The 22,519-nt window shown below is 59.9% G+C and overlaps 2 protein-coding genes across 6 annotated transcripts in view; both read right to left on the reverse strand.

Moving 5' to 3' along the window:
- Positions 1-15,953, reverse strand: part of TET3 (tet methylcytosine dioxygenase 3) — a 32,437-nt gene extending 16,484 nt beyond the window's left edge. The window contains exon 1 of one of the 4 annotated variants that reach the window (XM_074559354.1): positions 15,773-15,953. Coding sequence is in view for 2 of the 4 variants with exons in the window: in XM_074559351.1 (XP_074415452.1) it covers positions 15,321-15,347 (27 nt within the window). In the remaining 2 variants the exon portion in view is untranslated. Of the gene's footprint in view, positions 1-11,190; positions 11,960-12,313; positions 12,539-15,320; positions 15,465-15,772 lie in introns of those variants that run through there. The other 3 variants (XM_074559351.1, XM_074559353.1, XM_074559352.1) reach the window with 3 other exon arrangements.
- Positions 15,954-17,198: 1,245 nt separating this feature from the next.
- On the reverse strand, positions 17,199-22,519 carry DGUOK (deoxyguanosine kinase). 2 transcript variants are annotated; one of them, XM_074559188.1, is made up of 7 exons: positions 22,388-22,519; positions 21,566-21,681; positions 20,430-20,617; positions 20,197-20,344; positions 19,104-19,219; positions 18,583-18,682; positions 17,199-17,978 (listed from the first exon to the last, which is right to left on the reverse strand). In XM_074559188.1, exons 1-7 carry the CDS (start codon positions 22,464-22,466, stop codon positions 17,889-17,891), a joined length of 837 nt encoding a protein of 278 aa, XP_074415289.1. In that variant the 5' UTR covers positions 22,467-22,519; the 3' UTR covers positions 17,199-17,888. The 2 variants fall into 2 exon arrangements, 1 of the variants encoding a protein (XP_074415289.1); XR_012583817.1 differs by having other exon boundaries at positions 17,960-17,978; positions 20,169-20,344.

Below are 22,519 nucleotides of genomic sequence, written 5' to 3' on the forward strand. Positions count from 1 at the left end.
AAACCTGGCAGGAACCACTCCCAGCAGGTCTCTATCCAAAAAACCCTTTTTCCCCGGCGGAGAAACCCCCCAGGGCATCACCCCGTGATGCTTTCGGAGGGATTTTCGGAGGGATTTTAGATTTGGGATGGGACCGGTGCGGCAGGTCCGGGGAGAAAGCGCAGCCCGGGCAGGGTGGGGACAGCACACACAGCCCAGCACAGCCCAGTACAGCCCAGCACAGCCCAGCACAGCCCAGCACGCCTCCGCTCTCCTTTGCAAACCCAGCAGGGAACAGCCTCGCCCGTCCTTCCTCCGCCCTCATCTTCCTCCTCCTCCTCCTGCCCAGCCCAAGGGGATTTTCCCAAGGCCCTCTCACAAAGGCTCCGGTGCCCCGAGGGTGGGCAGCGCAGGGAAATGAGGGCAAACCTGCGGGGAAAGGGGAGGGGAAGCCCCGCAAATCAGCCGCGGGGCCAGGGAGGCACCTTGGGCTGCTCCAGCCCATAAACTGGGTTATGGAGCCGGGCTGGGAATGTAGGGAAAGAGTTCATCGTGTGAAATAAAGGGAGGAGCAAACATCCCCCGCTGCTCCTTAAGGGTTAACCCGAAAGCCACAACCCTCCTAAGTCAGTGCAGGAATAAAACTTCACACATTGATTGTGTATATATATATATATTTATATATATAAAATATATATATTGCATATATATATTTTTATATATATAACAATATATAATTGTTTTATATATATACATGTATATATACATATATATGTGTATATATACATATATATATATATATACATATATACATATATATATATAACAATTTTTTTCCTGGCCGTCCCATCCAGCTCCTTTTGTTCCAGCCCTGCTGCCTGGGAGATGTAAAGACCCCGCAGCTCCTCCCCAAAAATCGATCCCCCCTCACTGCCGTGGGCACCACTTCCTCTGCTCTCGGATTATTTTCCTCTGAAAAAGTTTTCCCTGAGCTCCCGAACCTCTTTCCATTCACCCCCAGAAAGGATAAAAGCTGGGGAGGGGAGGAAATAAATTAAAATCATTTAAAGTTTAAATTAAAATCAAGAGAAAACCAAGCGATATGGTTGGGGTTAAGCACATCCCCTTCTGCATCCTACAAAAGGGGAAAAAATCCCCGTGAGGACAACAACTTTTTTTTTTTTTAAATCGGTTTTTCCTCCATTTTTAAATCCCCCCAGTTTAAATGCCGTAAACAGAGAGAAGGAAGGGAAAAAATAGAAATCAGGCGCACAGAGGCTGAGGGCGGCTTGGAGCGGCTCCAGCCTGGGCTGCGCTCCCTGGGAACGGCCCGGAGCGCTCGGAGCGCGCCGCGGGCTCGGGGCCGCCTCCGGCCGGGCGGCACCCACGGCGCGGGGGCGGGAGGCGATGGCGGCGGCACCGGCACCGGCACCGGCCGGGGCACAGGGAGCGAGCGCGGCCCGCGGCAGCCCCGGCAGCCCCGGCAGCACCGGGAGCCCCGGCCCTCCCCGCCCCCCGCCACAGCAGCGGCCGGAGCCATCGGCGCCCGCGCCGCGCGCACGTACGGACGGACCGGCCGGCGGACGGAGAGACGGACGGACGGACGGGCGGATAGATGGATGGACGAACGGATGGACGGACGGAGGGAGGGAGGGATGGAGGGAGGGATGGACAGACAGATGGACGGACAGACAGAGGGACGAACGGATGGAGGGACGGTTAAATGGATGGAGGGACGGATAAATGGATGGATGGATGGATGGATGGATGGATGATGGATGGATGGATGGATGGATGATGGATGGATGGATGGATTGATGATGGATGGATGGATGGATGGATGGAGGGATGGACGGATGGATGGATGGATGGAGGGAGGGAGGGATGGACAGACAGATGGACGGACAGACAGAGGGACGAACGGATGGAGGGACGGATGGATGGATGGATGGACGGACGGAGGGATGGATGGAGGGAGGGACGGAGGGAGGGAGGGAGGGATGGACAGACAGATGGACGGACAGAGGGATGAACGGATGGAGGGACGGATGGATGGATGGATGATGGATGGATGATGGATGGATGATGGATGGATGGATGGATGGATGGATGATGGATGGACAGATGGATGGATGATGGATGGATGATGGATGGATGATGGATGGATGGATGGATGGATGGATGGATGATGGATGGATGATGGATGGATGGATGGATGGATGGATGGATGGATGGATGGATGATGGATGGATGGATGGATGGATGATGGATGGATGATGGATGGATGGATGGATGGATGGATGGATGGATGGATGGATGGATGATGGATGGATGGATGGATGGATGGATGGATGGATGGATGGATGATGGATGATGGATGGATGGATGGATGGATGGATGGATGGATGGATGGATGATGGATGGATGATGGATGGATGGATGGATGGATGGATGATGGATGGATGGATGGATGATGGATGGATGGATGGAGGGATGGACGGTGCCAAAGGGGTCAGGGTTAGAGAACAGAGAGCAGAGAACGGAGCACACACACACAGTTTGGTGTCATGCCATGCAGAAACCACACAATTTGAATAAAAGTGGAGAATCTGGGGGCCAGAGGAAGCTGGGTAGCAATGCTGAGCCCTTGCCGGGGGCACTGGGGTGGCTCTGCCAACACTGGGGTGGCTGTGGGGACATTGGGGTGGTTCTGGGAATACCACGATGCCTCCGAGAACACCAGGGTGGCTCAGGGGACACCGGGGTGGCTGTGGGGACACCGGGGTGGTTCAGGAGGCACCGGGATGCCTCAGGGGACACTGGGGTGGCTCTGGGGGCACCGGCATGCCTCAGGGGACACCGAGGTGGCTCAGAGGACACCGGGGTGGCTCAGAGGACACCGGGGTGGCTCAGGGGGCACCAGGGTGGCTCAGGGGGCACCGGGATGCCTCAGGGGACACCGAGGTGGCTCAGGGGGCAGCGTGTGCCGGGGCTGCAGCGAGGGCACGGCCGGGAGCCGTGCAGGTCAGCAGCAGCCGCTGCCAGCCGGCAGCACGGGCCGGCCAAGAGGGAGCTTTGGCTGCCGGCCCCGCTGCGGTGGAGCCCGGCCAGCCCCGGCACTCGGATTGCGGTTTCCTCCTCTGGCAGCCGCCCCGGGGATCCTCCTCTGTGGGATGGTGGCTTTGGGGCACCGCCGGGGAAGCCCTGAGCGCTGCAGACCCTGCAGTAACGGCCCAAGGGCTGTGCCAGGGACGGGAACGCTGCTGGATCACAGCACGCTCCGGGAGCACCACAGAGCCCAGGGATGGGAAAGCCCTTCCTGATCCCGACCCCTGCACAGCCCCCGGCTGCGGGCAGGAGGGGAGGGGCACGGGAAGGGAAAGAGGGAAGTGGAAGGGGGATACAGGGAAGGAGATGAAGGCGAAGAGGAAGGAGATGAGGGGAGGGAGGTGAAGGGAAAGGAGAAGCAGGAGGCAGGCCGCAGAGGAGCAGATGACCTAAATCCAACTCGCTGCCCTGAAAAGGGGAATTCAAGGAAAAGGGGAAGGCCGAGGGCTGAGTGAGAGCCCCCGGGTCCCCCCGGGTCCCCCCGGGGCCGGGTCCCCGCCCTGGTCCCGCCCCTGTCCCGCCCTGCTTCCAGAGCTGTTTCCGCGGCCCGGGCTGACCCCGGCCGGGCTGAGCCGCTCACTCCTGTCCTCATTTAGCCCGGAGCAAAGGCGGAGTAACCCCGGGAGCTGAGCTGATCTCCGCTGCGGGAACCCTGCCTCTGATCTGCTCCAGGCTCCTGGGGACCCCCATGGGCACGAGCCCTTCCACCCCAGCCACGCTGCACCCCCTTTTCCTGCTCCTCTGGGCTGTGAGAGCTGGAACGTGAGAGAATCCCACTCCCCATCCCACCAGTACCGGGGGCTTCCCAGGTGGAAAAAAGATTTTTTCCCACCTCCAATTGCCTCGTTTCCTCCAGGAAAAGTGTTTTCTCTTTTGGAAGGGAAGCTTGAGGCGGGGATGTTTGGGAATGGAGGCTCAGGGTGGGAATGCTCAAGAGTGGGGATGCTTGGGGTGAGGATTTCGGGATCAGGAATGCTCAGCAAGGGGATGTTCAAGGCAGGAAGGCTTGGGGTTGGAATGTTTGGGGGGGATGCTTGGGGTGAAGATGTTTGGGGTCAGGACACTTGGGGGAAGGGACATGGAGCAGGAAAATTCGGAGCAGGGACACAGAACAGGGACACAGAGCAGGGACACAGAGCAGGGACACAGAGCAGGGACACAGAGCAGGGACAAGGAGCAGGAAAACGCAGAGCAGAACCTCAGAACTCCAGAACCTCTGGAGCCCCTCACTCACCCTGCCCCACCTCTGGAGCCCCTCACTCATCCTTGCCCCACTTTTGGAGCTCCTCACTCATTGGAGCCCCTCACTCATCCTTGCCCCACTTTTGGAGCCCCTCACTCATCCTGCCCCACTTTTGGAGCCCCTCACTCATCCTGCCCCACCTCTGGAGCCCCTCACTCATCCTGCCGCACACTCCCTGCTCCATCCCAGCCCCTGGGATGTTTCTCCATCCTTTCCAGCCAGCCTGAGAAGCAGAGCAGACCGTGCCACCAGCCCTGTGGTGACAAACCCTCCGGCCACCCCACGGCCTCCACACTGACAAGTGCAGAGCAGGGACAGGGAGCAGGGACAGGGAACAGGGACAGGGAACAGGGACACAGAGCAGGGACAAGAAGGAGGAAAACCCAGAGCAGGGACACAGAGCAGGGACAAGGAGCAGGAAAACCCAGAGCAGGGACACAGAGCAGGGACAAGGAGCAGGAAAACCCAGAGCAGGGACACAGAGCGAGGAGAAGGAGCAGGAAAACCCAGAGCAGGGACACAGAACATGGAGAAGGAGCAGGAAAACGCAGAGCAGGGACACAGAGCAGGGACAAGGAGCAGGAAAACACAGAGCAGGGACACAGAGCAGGGACAAGGAGCAGGAAAACCCAGAGCAGGGACACAGAACATGGAGAAGGAGCAGGAAAACGCAGAGCAGGGACACAGAGCAGGGACAAGGAGCAGGAAAACTTGGAGCAGGGACACTCGGAGCAGGACACCCGGGATGAGAGCACCCAGGGATGCTCAGCAGTGACTCCACAGCTGCTCCCAGTGGCCGCTCCCAGCAGAGCAGATTTTGGGAGGCCGAATGCCCTCGCCTGAGCTCCCAGCACAGCACCGAGCCCGCCCGGGAGCTGCCAGCTGGCACAGGCACGGGGAAAGGCTTGGCACGGCACAGCTGCCGGCCCCGGCCCGGAGCCCAGCTCTTGAAAGGGAAAAAAAGGAGGAATAAAATAAAAAAAACAACAAAAAAACCACCCCACGGGACTATTTTTGTTTCTCAAAGCGGTTTTTGCCTTAAACACAGCTGGCTGCCCTCGTGCCGGCTCCCAGATTGGCACGGCTGAATCACCCAGCCTGCTCCGACCCTGGGGAGGGATGGACAGGAGGGGAGGAAGGGACGGGGAAGAGGAAGAGGAAGGGGGAAGTGGAAGGAGAATATGGGGAAGGAGATGAAGGTAAAGAGGAAGGAGATGAAGGAGGGGAAGGAGAAGGGAAAGAAGGGGATGAAGAGAAATGGGGAGAAAAATGAAAAAGGGAAGAAAGGGGAAGAAGGAATGGGAGAAAGGGGATGGGCAAGGAGGGGAAGGGGGGATGGAACAGGAACATGGGGATGGGGAGGAAGGGGAACAAGGGGAAGCACGGGAAGAGGGCAGGAGGAAGGTGACAGGGGCAGGGAAGGACAAGGACACACATGGGAAGGAGGTGGAAGGAAGCCTGTGAGCTGTGTGGGAAAGGCCTGGGGCCTCTCCTCGCCTGCCACCCGGCCCAGCTGCACCTCCCATCCCACTGCAGCCCAGTGTCACAGCCCCACAATGCCAGCACTGCCCACAGGACCAGGCTCAGACCCCTCCCAGCCACTCCAGCCCCCAGTGGGGGCATTTCCACCCCACCAACTGCTTTGCACTGCAAATCAGGGGCAAAAGCCAGATTTGGGGCAGCCAGGAGGAAAGGTTTCATCCACAGCCATGCACTGACCAAACTGCAGCCCAGTTTCCAAAGCTTTGAACAGAGGAGGAGTGTCTGCATCCTCCTGATGCCCAGGTGCAAGCCAGGGATGTGCCAGGCAGCACCCATGGGTGCTCAGGCCTCCTCTATGTCATCCCCATCCTGTCATACCTGGGGGATGCTGCTGTGGCCCTCTGATCCCCAAACACAAGCCAGGGATGTGCCAGGCAGCACCCATGGGTGCTCAGGCCTCCTCTATGTCATCCCCATCCTGTCATACCTGGGGGATGCTGCTGTGGCCCTCTGATCCCCAAACACAAGCCAGGGATGTGCCAGGCAGCACCCATGGGTGCTCAGGCCTCCTCTATGTCATCCCCATCCTGTCATACCTGGGGGATGCTGCTGTGGGCCCCTGATCCCCAAATACAAGCCAGGGATGTGCCAGGCAGCACCCATGGGTGCTCAGGCCTCCTCTATGTCATCCCCATCCCGTCATACCTGGGGGATGCTGCTGTGCCCCCCTGATCCCCAAATACAAGCCAGGGATATGCCAGGCAGCACCCATGGGTGCTCAGCCCCTCTCCATGTCATCCCCATCCCGTCATACCTGGGGGATGCTGCTGTGGCCCCCTGATCCCCAGGTGCAAGCCAGATATGTGCCAGGCAGCACCCATGGGTGCTCAGCCCCTCTCCATGTCATCCCCATCCTGTCATACCTGGGGGATGCTGCTGTGCCCCCCTTCCCCGGGACGTGGGGCTCCTCACGCCGCGCACAGCCCGACCTTCAGCAGAGGAGGAGGAGGAAGAGGAGGAGGAGGAGGAGGAGGAGGAGGAGAGCCGTGTGTGCCGCCTGGCAAGCACGGGCACGCTGCTGGCGCGCCGGCCGGCGGGCAGGAGCCGGGGATGAGTGGGAGCCGGGCCCTGCCCCGCCTGGGAGCAGGGAAACGCCTCCGCTGCCAAAGCCACGTCCCGTTCCCCGTGGGGAAAAACATCCCGTGGCAGGTGGGAGACGCTGCCCCTTCGGATGAAATCCCTTCCCCAAAGCTGGAGGAAAATGTGTTGGCAGCACGGCAGCGGCAAAGTGCAGCACGCTGTACGAAGAATTCCCTTCTTGTACCCAAACATTTCAGTCTCTCCCGCTATCCCACAGCCTCCCCGGGGGCTGGGGCCGCTGAGTCAGCGCCGGCTCTGCTGAGTCACCCCAGCCCATGAGCTCAGCGCGGGGGTTTGGCATCTCCGCGCTGCTCCTCGGCTCTGCCAGGCCCCCGGAGCCTCTGCCAACACCTCTGCCAGCACTCCGGGCTCTCGGCAGCTCCTCCTCGGCCGTCCCCAAACCACAGCAGCACAACCAGCAAAGGGTGAGCTCGCCGGGGAAGCCGGTGACGTTTCCAACCTTCCCACCGTCCAAGCACGGCGTGGTCCTCTCCAAAAACACCTCACACAGGCCACCCACGGGCCGGGACGGCAGCCACCCTCAGCCTCCCCTTCTCGCTGGCCAAAAGAGGAAATGGAACAGCGAAAGGACAGAAAAATGAGATCTGGTTTTGCCTTTTTTCACGACTCCTAGCTGGAGTCAGCAGCAGCACGGGGGAAAGCGCTGAATGGTGAAAGAACACAGAAATGAAATCAGGTTTTGCCTTTTTTCCTTTCCCCTCGCTGGGGCCAGCAGCAGCACGGGGAAAGCGGCGCTGCCGCCTCCGGTGTCCCCGGCCCGGTGCTGCCGGTGCCGGTGCTGCTGATGATGACTCTGATGACTCACGGGGAAGGCAGGAGGGAGGAAGGAGGGGGGGAAGCTGCGCGTGCACGGGGCCGTGGTGTTTGTAAACCTAAAAAAAGCCATGTGCGGGCAGGCAGCGTGCTGGGCCAGCCGGAGGCGGGGAGGGAGAGCCACGGGGCAGGCGGCGTGAGCCCAGGGCGATCCCAGTGGGATCCCAGGGTGATCCCAGTGTGATCCACAGGGCAGGCGTGAGCCCAGGGCAACCCCAGTGCGATCCACAGGCAGGCATGAGCCCAGGGCGATCCCAGTGGGAACCCAGGGTGATCCCAGTATGGTCCCAGGGTGATCCCAGTGCGATCCCAGTATGATCCCAGGGTGATCCCAGTATGGTCCCAGGGCGATCCAGTGGGATCCCAGTGCGATCCCAGTATGATCCCAGAGTGATCCCAGTATGGTCCCAGGGCGATCCCAGTGGGATCCCAGTGCGATCCCAGTATGATCCACAGGGCAGGCGTGAGCCCAGGGCGATCCCAGTGTGAGCCCAGTATGATCCAGTGGGATCCCAGAGTGATCCCAGTATGGTCCCAGGGCGATCCCAGTGCGATCCCAGTGCGATCCCAGTACAATCCCAGTGGGATCCCAGGGTGATCCCAGTATGATCCCAGTGGGATCCCAGTATGATCCACAGGGCAGGTGTGAGCCCAGTGCGATCCCAGTGTGAGCCCAGCGCAATCCCAGTATGATCCCAGTGGGATCCCAGTATGATCCGCAGGGCAGGCGTGAGCCCAGTGCGATCCCAGCAGGATCCCAGCAGGATCCCAGGGTGATCCCAGGGTGATCCCAGTATGATCCCAATGCGATCCCAGCATAACCCCAGCACGATCCTAGTGCAATCCCAGTGTGATCCAGAGGGGAGCACGGAGATCCACAGGGCAGCTGTGCTCCCAGTGTGATCCCAGTGCAATTGCAGTGTGATCCAGAGAGCACGCAGCACGATCCCAGTGTGATCCCAGTGCTCTCAGTGCACTCCCAGTATGCTCCCAGTGCTCTCCAGCCGGCAGACAGGCTGTTCCCAGTGCTCCCAGTACGCTCCCAATACACTCCAGTTGGCACACAGGCTGTTCCCAGTGCTCCCAGTGCTCCCAGTGCTCCCCAGCTGGCAGACACGCTGTGTGCTCCAACCCCAACCATCCCAGCCAGGGAGGCTCACAGAGACACCTGGCACAGCTGGGAGACGCTGGCACTGCCACCAGGGCTGGTGCAGCCATGGCGTTAATTAAGCGCCGGGCCTTTAATTGCCACGGCGTTAATTGGTGCAGGTTTAGGCGCCTGAGCTTTAACTGCAGCGGCTTCAAGGCAACGGCCTTAAGTGCAGAGGCTGTAACTGCAACACAGTGGGCTCCTCTGGAGCCCCTCACTCATTGGAGCCCCTCACTCACCCTGCCCCACTTTTGGAGCCCCTCACTCATTGGAGCCCCTCACTCATCCTGCCCCACCTCTGGAGCCCCTCACTCATCCTGCCCCACTTTTGGAGCCCCTCACTCATCCTGCCCCACCTCTGGAGCCCCTCACTCATCCTGCCCCACTTTTGGAGCCCCTCACTCATCCTGCCCCACCTCTGGAGCCCCTCACTCATCCTGCCCCACCTCTGGAGCCCCTCACTCATTGGAGCCCCTCACTCATCCTTGCCCCACTTTTGGAGCCCCTCACTCATCCTGCCCCACCTCTGGAGCCCCTCACTCATTGGAGCCCCTCACTCACCCTGCCCCACCTCTGGAGCCCCTCACTCACCCTGCCCCACATTCCCTGCTCCATCCCAGCTCCTGGGATGTTTCTCCATCCTTTCCAGCCAGCCTGAGAAGCAGAGCAGACCGTGCCACCAGCCCTGTGGTGACAAACCCTCCGGCCACCCCACACTGACAACTGCAGCATTTACAACTTGCTCCAATCCAATTTTTTTTTTTTTTTAACAGCATTTTCAGGGCTTGGTGTGGTTCAGAATTTTTTTTTTCCCCTCGTTTGGCTGCGATGGGAACTGCAGGCTCAGGAGCTCGTGGTCCCCAGCTCCCCCCTTCGACAGCAAAATCTCATTTAATCAAAAGATGCGGCGACTGGATGTGCAGAAGCACTTGGCTCTCGCTCTCTTTTTTTTCCCCTTAAGAACTGCCATTTTAGCTGTAGCAAACAAACACGCTGCATTGTCCCTGCCTGCAGCAAAGGGGGTTTTGGCCCCGGGACAGAGGGGCTGAGCTGGGTTGGTGTGGCGGGCAGATGTGCAATGGGGACGGGCCCAGCGCAGCTGTTTCACCTCCAGCCTCTTCCCGTTTCATTTCATCTCCCCTTGGACGGCGGCCCGGCGAGCGGGGGATAAATAAAAAAAGCTCTTTCATCCTCACAAACGGTCTGGCACCCTTCTCCACAGAGCTCAAAGCACCGAGATTAAAGCGCTGGCACGGGAGGGAGCCGGGGGTGTCCCCAGGAGGGGTTTGGGGGCATCTCCCCCATCCCAGCCCACAGAGGGGACAGTGAGGGGACAGGGACACTGGGTCTGGGGCTGGCATCTTCAGGATGTCCCCTTGAGAGGACACCCTGGGCACACGGGGAGTCAGGGACACGGTGGGGACAGGGAAAGCTGAAACGGGCTGGGACCCAGGACCCCAATGTCACAAAGGGTCCAGCACAGGCAGGAAGGGACCCCAGGGGAATGGGAATGGGGACAAGGGACCCCAATGGCATGGGAATGGGGACAGGGGAACCCTGTCTTCACAGGGAAGGGACTGGGGACCCCAATGGCATGGGAATGGGGACAAGGGACCCCAACACAGGCAGGAAGGGACCCCAATGGCATGGGAATGGGGACAAGGGAGCCCTGTCCACGCCAGGAAGGGACTGGGGACCCCAATGGCATGGGAATGGGGACAAGGAACTCCTGTGCATGCAGGTAGAGGACTTGGGACCCCAATGGCACAGAAATAGGGACAAGGGACCCCTAGCACAGGCAGGTAAGGGACTGGGGACCCCACTGGCATGGGAATGGGGACAAGAGACCCCACTGGCATGAGAATGGGGACAAGGGACCCCACTGGCATGGGAATGGGGACAAGGGAACCCTGTCCATGCAGGGAAGGGACTGGGGACCCCACTGGCATGGGAATGGGGACAAGGGACCCTGCACAGACAGGAAGGGATCAGGAATGCCAGCACTGCAGGAGCAGGGAGCCAAGCATGCACGGGTGGTTGACAGCTCACTCCCAGTGTGCCAGCCCCAGGAACACCCCAGCAAGGGCTTTTTGGGACACAGACCCACAGCACAACCACACGTCCCAGAGCCACCGTGCCACCACTTTGCCATCCCCATTCCCAGCTGGGCCAGCAAAGCCCTTCAAAAAAGGCCAAAATCCTGGGGACACACACAGTCCCAGACCCCACCAGAGCCACCTTTCCCCTTAATTACCTGCGAGAAAGAGTCCATGTCGGGAAATCCGAAAAACAAACCCGGTCACAGCTAACGAGGTGCCAAAGGCCAAGAGCGGGGCTGGTTTATGGGGCCACCATAACACCCTGGAGGACTCTGCCCAGCCCTTCCCAGCATGATGCAACCTCGGGGCTCACCGCATCCCGGCACAACCCACCGACCGCCCCGGCACCTGCCGCCGGCTCCAGCTGGGATTTCTGATTTTTGGGGATTTTTTGGGTTTTTTTTTTTTTGCACAGCATCCGGAGGCAGCTCCGGCGTTGGCGGGCGCACGCGCCGGCCGCGAGATCCGAAGCATCCCCACACGTGGTGCCAAAAACGCCGCTCACCGCCGGCTCCCAGCTCGGATTTTTGGCAACGCTCTGCCCACCCTGACCTCGGCGAGGTCGCTTGGAGCCACCAACACCCGCAGGTGCTCGGGATGCCCAAAAGCGCAAAACCGCGCCGGGATATCACCAAAATCACCGCCTGGGCGGGTGGGTGAGCCCCCCCCGAGGAGGAGCAGCTGGTTTTGGTGCCCACCTCCGCCGTGCCGTGACGGAACGCGGGGGGATGCCCGCTCCGGACCCCGGGACTTCGTCACGGCGAGGGATGACAGCTGCCACCGGCCCCGGGTGACGTCACGGTGACGTCACGGCGGGGAGCCTCATCGCCCTTGTTCGCATCACCCCGCCGCACCTCTGAGCTCAGCACATTGCGCGACGGTTTTAATGGAAATAATGATTAATAAAGGCGAAAAAAGCACACGGGGGAATGACGATATGGGGGGGAGAGGGGGGTGCACCTTAAGGTTTATCGCCCTCCCACCCCTAAACACCATCGCCCCCCCCTTCCCCCCCCCAACCACGAAGCGATGCTGGAGGCAAAGGAAAGGGATAAAAGCAGGAAAACAGCCCCGAAACGGGGCCGGGGGCGCGGGGCCCTCCCCAGGCCCCGCCGCTTTGTCCTCTCGGCCCCGCGGGGCCGCCAACACCGCGGGGGGGGGGGGTCCTTTAACCTCCCCCGCACCGCCCCGCAAGCCCAAAGAGGGATTGGGATATTTTGGGGAGGGTTTGGGGGGATGCAAAGGGAGGGTTTTGGAGGGGAGAAGGGGTGCGCTTACCTCGCCGCTGCCCCCGCGCTGCCCCGCAGCCCCCGCCGGCCCCGCACGGCGCCGGCCCTCAGGAGGAAGCCATCTTGTCTCCCTCTCCTCCGCGCTCCCTCACCGCCGCCCCGCTGCAGCCGGGGGGGGGAATGAGCGCCGCATCCCTGCTCCCCCCCTGTCCTCCTCCTCCTCCTCTTCTTCTTCCCTCCTTCCTCCTCCTCCTCCTCCTTCCTCCTCCTTCTTCCTCCTCCTCCTCCTCCTCCTTTCCCCCCCACGCACAGCCCCCCCCCTTTCCCCCACGCAGTGGCACCGCCCGCCTGCTCCCTGCGCTGCGCAGGAGCGGGCCATGAGGGGGACGCGGGGGGGGACACGGGGGGATGTGGGGACACGGACGAGGGACACGAGGGGGACACGAGGGGGATGAGGGGACATGAGGGAGGACCCGGTGGGGGACACGAGGGGGACATGAAAGGGGGCATGGAGGACATGAGAGGGGACACGGGGGGATGTGGGGACACGAGGGGGACATGAAGAGGACACGGGTGAGTGTGGGGACATGAGGGGGACACGGAGGGAGACACGGGGGGAGACATGAGGGGGACACGGGGGGATGTGGGGACACAAGAGGGACACGGAGGGGGGGACACGAAAGGGGCCATAAGGGGGATGTGGGGACACGAGGGGGACATGGGAGGGTGTAGGTGGCACACAAGGGGGACAAGGACAGGGACACAGACCTGCCACCCCACAGCCCCAAAATGGGGTCACAGGACCCCCAAGCCCTGCCCTTTGTGTCATTGTCCCCCGGGAAACTGAGGCAAGAGGTGGGAGCAGCCAAAAAGCCCAAAAGCAGCCGGGGAGCCCCCAAAAAGCTCTGTACACACACACCCCAATATTCTCCTGCCATTAAACCCCTGAGAACCTCGTTAATTGTTGTCCGTTAATTTGGGTACGTTAATTGGGGAACATCGGTCATTTGGCTTGGATAAAACCCGAGTCCAGGCTGGGATAAACCCGAGTCCGGGGCTGGGATAAACCCAAATCTGAGGCTTGATAAAGCCAGGTCCAGGCTTGGATAAAGCTGGATAAACCTGAATCTAGGCTTGGATAAACCCGAGTTCCAGGCTTGGATAAACCCGACTTCCAGGCCTGGATAAAGTTGAGTTCTAGGCTTGGATAAACCCTGGTCAAGAGTTGGATAAACCCAAATCTAGGTTTGGAAAAACCTGAGTCCAAGCTTGGATAAATCTGAGTCCGGGGCTGGATAAACCTGAATCTAGGCTTGAATAAATCGGAATCCAGGTTTGGACAAACCCGATTCCAGGGCTGGTGCCCCCGTTCCTGCTGGGAATGGGGTTTTCCGAGGGTTTATTTAGGATTTATCCCCCAAATCTGAAGGAGACAGGTCGGAGCATCATTCCCTGGGCTGGGGCAGCCCGCGCTAATGAGCGGCTCCCCAAGACATTGATTAATTATGCAAATGAGTGGGAAAAACACCCAGAGCCGCTCGGGAATGGCAGCAGAGGGTCCGAGAGCCCAGCCTTGACCTCTGCCATCCTCCTCCTCCTCTTCCTCCCGTCGGGACGGGGAAAATGGGGGGAAAAATCAGGAAATCAGCCCCGGGGGGACGGCAGGAGCTGCAGGCGGGCCTGGCCGAGCAGGAGGAACTGGAGGAACTGGAGGAACTGGTGCAGGGAGAGACTCGGGGCACGGCGTGGGAATCGCGGCACACCCGGCCCGGGCCGCTAAAATCCCCAAAATTCCTCTTTTCCCCCCAAATCCTGCCTGGAAAAGCAGCGCGGACAAACCCTCCCTGACGCTTTTCCGCGTTTTGCCAAGGGCAAAGTCCCTCCCGTGCCTCGCCGAGCCACCTGTGCCAAGCTCCGTGCCACCCATGCCACCCTCCCGATGGGAAAAAAACACCCTGGATCCACCTCGGAGGAAAACACATCAAAAAAGCGCAAAGCAACACCGAATTTTGGGGGTTTTTTAGGGGGAAAAGCACCAAAACCAACGCCAAGCAGATGTTTGTCCCTCCCACGCGGGGGACCCCCCAAGCTGGAGCATTCCCCCCCTTTTTTTGCGTGGGCACAAAATGTGAAATCCCCGCTCCAAGCAGCCCGGCCGGTCGGACCGGGAGCGCGTTGGAATTTTTTTGGGTGAAGAAAACGCCGCGATTTGTTCGGCTTCGAGGTGCCCCCGCCCTGGCATGGCTCTGCCTCCCCTTTCCTTGGCACCCCCTCTTTTTTGGGGGGCACCCGGGTGGGTTCCGTGCAGCGTTTTGAGAGAAATCCCAAGGAATTGGGTTTAAAGTTGGGTTTTGTTCTGCCCTCGGCGATGCTTTGGGGATGCCCCAGGGACGAGCTGAAATTACTTTTTTTTTTTTTTTTTTTGGGGGGGGGTGGTTTAAAGCATCCAAGTGGCAGCAGAAAGTCCCATTTCCCACGGAAATACCCTTAAAAATAAAAACCAAACCCAAAAACCACCACCGGCCAAGGAGGGGCTTTCCCTGCCCACTCCCTCCGAGCAACGGCGACGCTACAAAGGGGTCACAAATCACCCCAAAAAGTGGGGCTGAGACGGGGAGACGGGGTTTGGGGTCACAGATCACCCCAAAAAGTGGGGACGAGAGAGGGGAACGGGGTTTGGGGTCACAAATCACCCCAAAAAGTGGGGACGAGATTTGGGGTCACAAATCACCCCAAAAAGTGGGGACGAGAGGGGGGGACGGGGTTTGGGGTCACAAATCACCGGTTTGGGGCCACAAATCACCCCAAAAAGTGGGGCTGAGACGGGAGGAACGGGGTTTGGGGTCACAAATCACCCCAAAAAGTGGGGACGAGAGAGGGGAACGGGGTTTGGGGTCACAAATCACCGGTTTGGGGTCACAAATCACCCCAAAAAGTGGGGACGAGAGGGGGGAACGGGGTTTGGGGTCACAAATCACCGGTTTGGGGTCACAAATCACCCCAAAAAGTGGGGACAAGAGGGCGGACGGGGTTTGGGGGAGCCGGGGCTCGCTCACCTCCCTGCGCAGCCGCTCCATCTCCATCCCGGGGGGGCAGCGTCAGATTTCGGGGCTCCCCCCGGCCGGGGGGGCGGCCGGGCGGGGCTGGCGGAGCCCCCGGGGCGGCGACAGCGCCATGGCGGGGTCAGCGCGACCCCCGGGCCGGGGGCACGGCGGCTGCTGCGGGACAGAGCCGCGAGTCACCCCCGGTTTTAATTTCCACACCGGGAGGGGCGGCCCGGCTGTGTCCCCACCCCTCACCCCAAAACCGGGGTGCCGCTTTAATCCCACCCCTTCTTTCTTCCAACCGCGTTTTCCTTTTCTCTCTTTTTTTTTTAAACATTTTTTCCCCTTTTTCCTCCCCCAGCCCCGCACAACCCCGCACAACTTCCCAACTTCTTCAGCCGCGCACCGGCAACTTTCCGCCTCCCCCAAAAATCCCCGAATTTCCACAGGAAAAATTCATTTACCGGCCGGAACAAACGAGGGGTTCACCGCGCCGCTTTCGCAGCGGGGTCGGGCCGGGGCTGGGCGCGCTGCCCGCGGCCGGGGGGGCTCAGCGGGACCCCGGGGGGCTCCGGGATATCGCGGGCACCCCGAGGGGAGCCCGGAGCCGCCGCACGTTGCTGCCGCCGCCGCCGCCGCCGCTCTGCCGCTGCCGCTGCTGCTGCTGCTGCTTCCTTTGTTCTGCAGCGCCCGCTCGGGGGGACCCGCCGGGAGCACGGGGGGCTCCGGGCCGGGGGCTCGGGGTAACGGGGAGGAACGGGGGGAAACCCGGGGGGAATGGGGAGTGGGGGGAACACCGGGGGGCTCGGGGGGTAACGGAGGGAACGGGAGGGGGAGGAACACCGGGGGGAACGGGGAGAATGGGGGGAATGGGGAGCGGGATGGGGAGGGAAACGGGGGGAACCTCGGGGGAACGGGAGGGGGAAAACAACGGGGGGACGGGGGGAATGGGAAGGGGGGAACACCGGGAAGAATGGGGGGAGCTCCGGGGGGAACGGGGGCAACAGGGACGGGGAGAAACGCCGGGGGGAACGGAGAAGGGGAGGTCAACGGGGGGAATCCCGGAGGTAACGGGGGAATGGGGAAACGGGAAAGGGAAGAACACCGAGGAGAATGGGGGGAACCCCGGGGGGAACGCGGCTGATGGGGAGGGGGCGAACCCCGAGGGGTTTGGGGGTAATGGGGGGAACAGAGAGGGGGAGAACCCCAGGGGGCTCGGGGAGAACGGGAAAACGGGGAGAGGGAGAACCCCGGGGGTAACGGGGGTGGGAGTTTTGTGGGGTTTTGTTGCTGTAGGGTGGCTGAGCCCGGGGGGGAGAGCACCGGGCTGGTTTTGTAGGGTTGTTGTGGGGTGAGGAGGGTTGTGCGACCCTCCTGGGTTTGTGGGGTCATCAGCTGTGAGTCCTCCGGTGGTGTCGGTGCTGTTTCTGTAGGGTCGGGAGCGGGGTCTGCTCTGTGTTGTTGTAGGGTCACCAAGGGAAATCCCAAAGGGGGGCAGCCCGGCTCCCCACCCCGGCCAGATCCTGCTCCACAGCCCCAAAAATCCCCCCCTAATCTGCCCCAGATTCCCCCATATCCCACCCCACAGCCCCAAACCCCCCACACCCCAGATCCCCCATTCCCCGCCCCATATTCTCCCAAATCACCACCCAATCCCACCCCTTGACCCTGTGTTTTTATGGGGTCTCACACCAGGCTGAGCACCGTCCCCCACTCCCCTTTTAGGACCCAAATCCCCTTGGTTTTCCCCCAAAACCACAGAGCACTGCCATCCCCCATCACAACCCCCCAAAACTGGGGGAACAATGTCCCCCCATGTCCCCTTATTGTCCCCCCATGTCCCCTTGGGGCCACCCCGACCCTCCCCACCCCCAGACACAGAACAGCTCCTCAGCGATTTGATGTTAATTTAAAAGAAACAATTAAATACAAAATAAGAAACTATGAGGATCGGGTTAAACACCGGGATTTTCCACGGGAATTCCAGCAGGAAATTCACCCCAAACACGGGCAGGGGGTGACAGCAAGGACTGGGGAATCGTGACCCCAAAACCCCACAGGGCCCTGAGGATCCTGCCCTGACAGGACACGGGGGATGAGGGGACACTGGGGACCAGGACATGTCCCTTGTCCTTAAGATTGTGTCCCTTGTCCTCGAGATCGTGTCCCCTGTCCTCGAGATTGTGTCCCCTGTCCTTGGGATTGTGTCTCTTGTCCTTAGAATCGTGTCCCTTGTCCTCAGGATCGTGTCCCCTGTTCTCAAGATTGTGTCCTTTGTCCTCAAGATCGTGTCCCCTGCCCTCGGGACCATGTCCCTTGTTCTTAGGACCATGTCCCTTGTCCTCAGGATCGTGTCCCCTGTCCTTGGGACGATGTCCTTTGTCCTCAGGATGGTGTCATCTGTTCCCAGGATCGTGTCCCTTGTCCTTAGGATCATGTCCCTGGTCCTCAGGATCGTGTCCCCTGTCCCTGGGACTGTCCCCTGTCCTCAGGACCATGTCCCCTTGTCCCTGGGACCGTGTCCCTTGTCCTCAGGATCGTGTCCCCTGTCCCTGGGACTGTCCCCTCTCCTCGGGGTCTTCAGGCAGACGCCGCCCCTTGCCCGGAGCTCAGGGGCTCAGGATGGGATGGCACAGAGTGGGCACCCAGGGATGTCACAAAGGCCTCCACCTGCAAGGACAGCCCAGCTGAAGGGGTGGCACCAGGATGGTGTAGGAATGGACTGGGGTGGCACCAGGGTGGTGTACGAATGGACTGGGGTGGCACCAGGGTGGCACCACGATGGGATGGAACTGGGATGGACTGGCATGGCACTGGGATGATGTAGGAATGGACTGGGGTGGCACCAGGATGGCACTGGGGTGGCACTGGGAGGGTGTTGGAATGGACTGGGATGGCCCTGGGATGGAACTGGGATGGCACTGGCATGGTACAGGAATAGGCAGGGATGGCACCAGGATGGCACTGGGATGGACTGGGATGGAACTGGGATGAACAGGAATGGCACTGGGATGATGTAGGAATGGACTGGGGTGGCACCAGGATGGCACTGGGGTGGCACCAGGATGGCACCAGGATGGAACTGGGATGAACAGGAATGGCACTGGGATGGTGTAGGAATGGACTGGGGTGGCACCAGGACCGTGCAAGGGTGGCACCAGCACATCCCTGGCACTGCTGAGGTTTAACCCCTCGGAGCCACCCCACCCTGGCTCTGCTGGCACCAGGGCAGTGCCACCCACCCCAGCTGTGCCACCCCAGCCGTGGCACCCACCTGTGCCATGAGCTGGCCCTGCCTGGCCACGTCGTGCTCGAAGTCCTGCTCCACGTCCAGCAGCAGGACGGGCGCGCTCCGCGCTGCCTCACAGTGGATCCTGCAGAGGGAGGGACAGCAGGGGCTGAACCCCAAAAACCCCAAAATCCTTCAAAAAAACCCCAAAACCCTGGGCACTCCAAAGCTGGGCATGTATCAGGACTCACTCAGTGGCCCTGGCCACCAGCCAGAGCTCGTGCTGGCCATGGAGCTGCTCCAGGTAGCCCAGCTGGATCCTGCTCTCCTGGAGGGGTTAAACCCCAAAATAACCCCAAAATCCAGGGTTTGGGGTGACCCCAAGGCTGGGCACACATCAGGACTCACTCAGTGGCCCTGGCCACCAGCCACAGCTCGTTCTGGACATGCAGCTGCTGCAGGTAACCCTGCTCTCCTGGAGGGGTTAAACCCAAAAAAAATCCACAAAAACCCCCAAAATTTGGGATTTGGGGTGACCCCAAGGCTGGGCACGCATCAGGACTCACTCAGTGGCCCTGGCCACCAGCCACAGCTCGTGCTGGCCGTGCAGCTGCTCCAGGTAACCCAGCTGGATCCCGCCCTCCTCGCTCCTCCCTCGCCGCCGCAGCCGCTCCAGGCACGTCTGGGGGGGAAATATTTAATAATAAATATATTTATCAAATTACTGTTTATCCTAAACCCCATCCTGAGCCCGCCCTAACGCTCACCCTAAACCCACCCTGAACCTACCCTAACCCTCACCCTAAATCCACCCTAACCCCTCCTTAACCCACCCTAAACCCCACCTAAACTCACCGTAAAACCCATCTTAAAGCCTCCCTTAACTCACCCTAAACCCACCCTAATCCCACCATAAAACCCATCCTAAACCCCCATAAATCCACCCTAAAAACCAACCTTAACCCCACAAACCCACCCTAAAAACCAACCTTAACCCCAAAAATCCACCCTAAACCCACAGGATAAACCTGGCCCTGTTCCCCCAGTTGTGGATTTCCAGGTGTGGAACTCCAGGTGCCCGGTGCCCACCTGGGGGCTGTGCAATGCCCACCTAGGGCAATGCCCGGTGCCCACCTGGGGGCTGTGCAGTGCCCAGGGCCCACCTAGGGCAATGCCCGGTGCCCACCTGGGGCAGCCCCATGCCCGGTGCCCACCTGGGGGCTGTGCGGTACCCAGTGCCCACCTGGGGGCTGTGCAATGCCCATCTGGGGGCTGTGCAGTGCCCACCTGGGGCAGCCCCATGCCCAGTGCCCACCTGGGACAGTCCCATGCCCAGTGCCCACCTGGGGGCTGTGCGGTACCCAGTGCCCACCTGGGGCAGCCCCATGCCCAGTGCCCACCTGAGGGTTGTGTGGTACCCAGTGCCCACCTGGGGCAGCCCCATGCCCAGTGCCCACCTGGGGCAATGCCCAGTGCCCACCTGGGGGCTGTGCAGTGCCAAGTGCCCACCTGGGGACTGTGCAGTGCCCATCTGGGACAGCCCCATGCCCAGTGCCCACCTGGGGGCTGTGCAGTGCCCACCTGGGGCAGCCCCATGCCCAGTGCCCACCTGGGGGCTGTGCAATGCCCACCTGGGGCAGCCCCATGCCCGGTGCCCACCTGGGGGCTGGCACGCAGGTACAGGAAGCCGTGGGGTGCAGCGTGCGGTGCCAGGTGCCGCAGCAGCAGCTCGTGCCAGTCCTGGTAGATCGCCCACTCCAGGGGCTGCAGGTGCCCGTTCTCCAGCAGGGTCTTGGCAAACACGTACCTGGGCACGGATGGGCACAGGGGGATTTTGGCACTGATTTGGGGTTTTTTTGGGGTTTTTTTGTACTCAGGAGGAGATTCAGTACCTGTCACTGAACAGGGAGCGCTCAAAGACCCTGACGGGGGGGGTGCTCCCGGGGGTCCCCCCGCCGCCCCCGGGGGGCTCCAGCGCGGCCCTGAGGCGGCTCAGGCACGAGAGGCTCTGGAAGGTGAAGGACCAGCGGGCGGGCGCCTGGTACATCAGCTGCAGCAGGTTGGCACTGCCCCCCGCGTCCTGCGGGGCACCGCACAAATGTTCATATTTTATCCATCTTTTATGTATATATATAATATTGATATTTTATGTATATATACATGTATAAATATATAATATTGATATTTATGTATATATATACATGTATAAATATATCCATATTTTATGTATATATATGTATTATACATGGAAATAATATACTTAATATTTTAAAAATACTTATATTTATAAGCACAATATTTTTATAAATAGAAATATGGTATACATTTTATAAATATACATTTATATATAAATTTCAATATTATATGCATTTTATAGATATACATATTGTATGAATTTTATATATATTATATAGTATACATATTTATATTTATATTTATATACAATATATAATTTATATATTTTAAAATATATAAAATTATATATTTATAAATATATAAATTACATATATATAAAAATATATAAATTATAATTTATATAATACACATTCTATAAATACACATCGGTATAGATATAGATATAGATATAGATATAGATATATATATAGATATAGATATAAATACAAACATATATATACATATATACATATATACATATATATATATACACATATGTATATATATATATGTATATATATATATAAATAAATGTGCACATTCGGGGTCGGGGGTGGCACATTTAGGGTCGGGGTGGCACATTTGGGGTCGGGGGTGGCACACTCGGGGTCGGGGGTGGCACATCTGGGGTCAGGGGTGGCACATTCGGGGTCAGGGCTGGCACATTTGGGGTCGGGGGTGGCACACTCGGGGTCAGGGCTGGCACATTTGGGGTCACGGGTGGCACATTTGGGGTCAGGGGTGGCACATTCGGGGTCACGGGTGGCACACTCGGGGTCAGGGGTGGCACATTTGGGTTCGGGGGTGGCACACTCGGGGGCAGGGGTGGCACACTCGGGGCCGGCCCCGTTACCTGGGCAGTGCCAGCCGCCCCTGGCACCCGGCGCCACTGCGCCACCGGCTCTGTCACCAGGTGCCACCGCGGGAAGGCGGCGGCCAGCAGGCGCAGGAAGGTGGATTTGCCCACGGCTGCGGGAGGGAGAGCAGGGACAGCAGGGTCAGCGCGGGGATTTGGGGTGAGCTGGGGGTCCCCCCAGCAAATCCCAGGAACACGGGGTGAGCCCGGGGGTCCCCCCGCCCCAAATCCCAGGGTGAGCCTGGGGGTCCCCTGCCCCAAATCCCAGGGTGAGCCCGGATCCCCCCATTCCCACTCCTGGCATGAGCCTGAGTGACCCCTCAGGACTCGGGATGAGTTTGGGGTTCCCCCCACCCCAAATCTCGGAAATATTGGGGTGAATGTGGCGTTTCCCCATTGCGGCTACTGGGTAAATCTGGGGGTTCCCCTTCCTGGCTTTTGGGAGTGTGGGGTGACCCTGGGTGACTCCAACCCTACCCAGAGAATTTGGGGTGACCCTGAGTGACTCCAACCCGACCCCGAGAATTTGGGGTGACTCCGGGTGACTCCAACCCTACCCCCGGAAATTTGGGGTGACCCTGGGTGACTCCAACCCGACCCCGAGAATTTGGGGTGACCCTGGGTGACTCCAACCCGACCCCGAGCATTTGGGGTGATCCTTTGTGTCCCTAACCCGGGACACCCTTTGTCCCCCTCCCAGCTCCCAGCAGCTCGGGGTTTTGGGGCGCGCCCCCAGCAGCGATAATTAAGATAATTACGGCCGTTAATTAACGCCATTAGCTCCCCCGGCCGCCCACAGCGCCCCGGTGCCCCCGGTACCGATGTTCCCCTCCAGGGCCAGCCGCAGCCCGGCCCCGCACCGCCCCATGCCGCCGCCGCTTCCGCCTTCCCGCGTCATATGCTAATGAGATGGTAATCGGCAGCGCGCGCCGCCGCCCCGTGACGTCAGCG

The sequence above is a fragment of the Zonotrichia albicollis genome, chromosome 26 (assembly GCF_047830755.1).
Source record: "Zonotrichia albicollis isolate bZonAlb1 chromosome 26, bZonAlb1.hap1, whole genome shotgun sequence".
Taxonomy (NCBI): Eukaryota; Metazoa; Chordata; class Aves; order Passeriformes; family Passerellidae; genus Zonotrichia; species Zonotrichia albicollis.

Excerpts from the sequence above, each read along its gene's own strand:
- DGUOK (XM_074559188.1), bottom strand. The coding sequence starts at position 22,466 with ATGACGCGGGAAGGCGGAAGCGGCGGCGGCATGGGGCGGTGCGGGGCC. Across the intron at positions 21,682-22,387 it reads GGCCCTGGAGGGGAACATCG|CCGTGGGCAAATCCACCTTC; the intron begins GTACCGGGGGCA and ends TCCCTCCCGCAG. Across the intron at positions 20,618-21,565 it reads GGGCGGCTGGCACTGCCCAG|GACGCGGGGGGCAGTGCCAA; the intron begins GTAACGGGGCCG and ends GGTGCCCCGCAG.